The following is a 2,500-nucleotide window of genomic DNA, read 5'->3' on the forward strand; positions in this document are numbered from 1 at the left end:
CATGTCGTACATTCGACTTCAATAAACATTCTCTGACATCTTTAGATCGTCTCGTTCTTAATTTATTCCATCTTAAATTATTTATTTTGGAAGTTATGTCTGAGACAGTAGCAAGCATGTCTGTGTGGCTACAAAAAAAAACGTCGGACTTTGCAACAACATTCTTTTCTTCTTTCAATGGTTCCAGTGGTAGGACTGCGGCCACGCTGGAGCACCGCCTTAATCTATTTTCGTTCGGTTCTATTGACGCTTTATGGCTGGAAGTTGGTCTTTGATTGAGTTTGTAGCAGTTGATCCCCTTCGAGGGTATCCTTGAATGGTCAACTGGTCCGCTGCCGTCGATACGAGTTTAGCCAATGCCTTTTTTTTTTTTCTAAAGCTCCAGTAGAAGCCCCTTTTTCTTATTTCTTTCGGCTTAGGAGTGGCTGTGTGGTAAGTAGCTTGCTTACGAGCCACATGGTTCCGGGTTCGGTCTCACTGCGTGGCATCTTGGGCGAGTGTCTTCTACTATAGCCTCGGGCCGACCAAAGCCTTGTGAGTGGATTTGGTAGACGGAAACTGAAAGAAGCCCGTCGTATATATGTATATATATAATATATATATATATATATATATATATTATATAATATATATGTGTGTGTGTGTGTGTGTGTGTGTGTGTGTGTGTGTGTTTTGTGTGTCTGTGTTTGTCCCCCTAGCATGCTTGACAACCGATGCTGGTGTGTTACGTCCCCGTCACCTAGCGGTCGGCAAAAAAGAGACTGATAGAATAAGTACTGGGGCTTAAAGAATAAGTATCGGGGTCGATTTGCTCGACTAAAAGGCGGTGCTCCAGCATGGCCGCAGTCAAATGACTGAAACAAGTAAAAGAGAGAGAGAGAGACAATTAAACCATTGAGGACCTCTAATTTTCAGTTCAGTCTCACAGAGCGCCACCTTGGGCAAATGTCCTTTACTATGACTCTGGGCCGAGCAATGCCTTGTGAATGGATTTGGTAGATGGAAACTGTATGGAAGCCTGCCGTGTGTGTGTGTTCTTTGTGTTTGTGTCTGTGTATCACCACTTTCACCGCTGGCGTTGGTTTGTTTAAGTACCTGTAACATAGCGGTTCGGCACAAGGGTTCGATAGAATATAGACCAGACTTAAATAAAAAAAACAACGTACAAGGGTCGATTTGTTCGACTTATTCCTTTCACGGCGGTGCCCCAGCATGGCCGCCGTCTACAAAATGAAACAACAACAACAACATGCAGGTGATGAAATCTGATTCTATTTTCTTTTGTTCTTTCTTCAGATCCTTACAAATTCTTCCGGCAAATCTCGAATCGACTTTGTAACACAGGTAAGGGAACTGGTGCTCCACCGCCTTTCTTTCTATGCTTTACTTTAATATATGTGTGTGTATGTATGTGTGTGCACGCCTGAGTTCAAATTCCGTCGAGGTCGACTTTGCCTTTCATCCTTTCGGGGTCGATTAAATAAGTACCAGTTACGCACTGGCGTCGATGTAATCGTCTTAATCCCTTTGCCTGTCCTTGTTTGTCCTCTCTGTGTTTAGCCCCTTGTGGGTAGTAAAGAAATAGGCATTTCTTCTGCCGCTACGTTCTGAGTTCAAATTCTGCCGAGGTCGACTTTGCCTTTCATCCTTTCAGGGTCGATTAAATAAGTACCAGTTACGCACTGGGGTCGATGTAATCGACTTAATCCCTTTGTCTGTCCTTGTTTGTTCTCTCTATGTTTAGCCCCTTGTGGGTAGTAAAGAAATAGGTATTTCGCCCGTCGCTACGTTCCGAGTTCAAGTACTGGGGTCGATGTGACCGACTACCCTCCTCCCCACAAATTAAAGATCTTGTGCCCAGAATAGAAGCATACATAGGTGCGTTCACACACATACAAATGATCTTCCTCTCAAAAGTAGGAAATCTTTCTACGAAAGACGGATTTCCTTGAAAAGAATTCAATAAATCTAAACCTTACACTTTATCCGAGTGAATATGTTGTATAGCTTGAACGTGTGTGTGTGTGTGTGTGTGATACGAAACGATGTAACAAAATCCCTGCTGGCTATAATTTCTATAACACGTGATTTAAGTGCACTGCTAACACACAAGTAGACGGCATTGACTTATTCCACCGAGGTCGACTTTGCCTTTCATCCTTTCGGGGTCGATTAAATAAGTACCAGTTACGCACTGGGGTCGATGTAATCGACTTAATCCTTTTGTCTGTCCTTGTTTGTCCTCTCTGTGTTTAGCCCCTTGTAGGTAGTAAAGAAATAGGTATTTCGCCCGTCGCTACGTTCCGAGTTCAAGTACTGGGGTCGATGTGACCGACTACCCTCCTCCCCACAAATTAAAGATCTTGTGCCCAGAATAGAAGCATACGTTTCCTATACTTCGTAGCATATTATGGTTGCACAACGCAACACCGTCTGCCTACAAGTCCTTAATTGTTTAATCTTTCTTATCTCAGCCTCTTTTCTTTTTCTATATTGCAGG

The 2,500-nt window shown here is 43.2% G+C and overlaps 1 protein-coding gene across 1 annotated transcript in view; it reads left to right on the top strand.

Moving 5' to 3' along the window:
* Positions 1 to 1,280: 1,280 nt before the first annotated feature.
* Positions 1,281 to 2,500, top strand: part of LOC115229487 (transcriptional regulator ERG homolog) — a gene marked incomplete at its 5' end in the record, with an annotated part of 1,774 nt that continues 554 nt past the window's right edge. Inside the window, 2 exons of the mRNA XM_029799825.2 lie at positions 1,281 to 1,344; position 2,500. The exon at position 2,500 is cut by the window's right edge and continues 554 nt beyond it. Coding sequence (XP_029655685.2) covers positions 1,281 to 1,344; position 2,500 — 65 coding nt within the window. The remainder of the gene's footprint in view (positions 1,345 to 2,499) is intronic.

The sequence above is a fragment of the Octopus sinensis genome, unplaced genomic scaffold (genome assembly GCF_006345805.1).
Source record: "Octopus sinensis unplaced genomic scaffold, ASM634580v1 Contig12834, whole genome shotgun sequence".
In the NCBI taxonomy this organism is placed as follows: domain Eukaryota; kingdom Metazoa; phylum Mollusca; class Cephalopoda; order Octopoda; family Octopodidae; genus Octopus; species Octopus sinensis.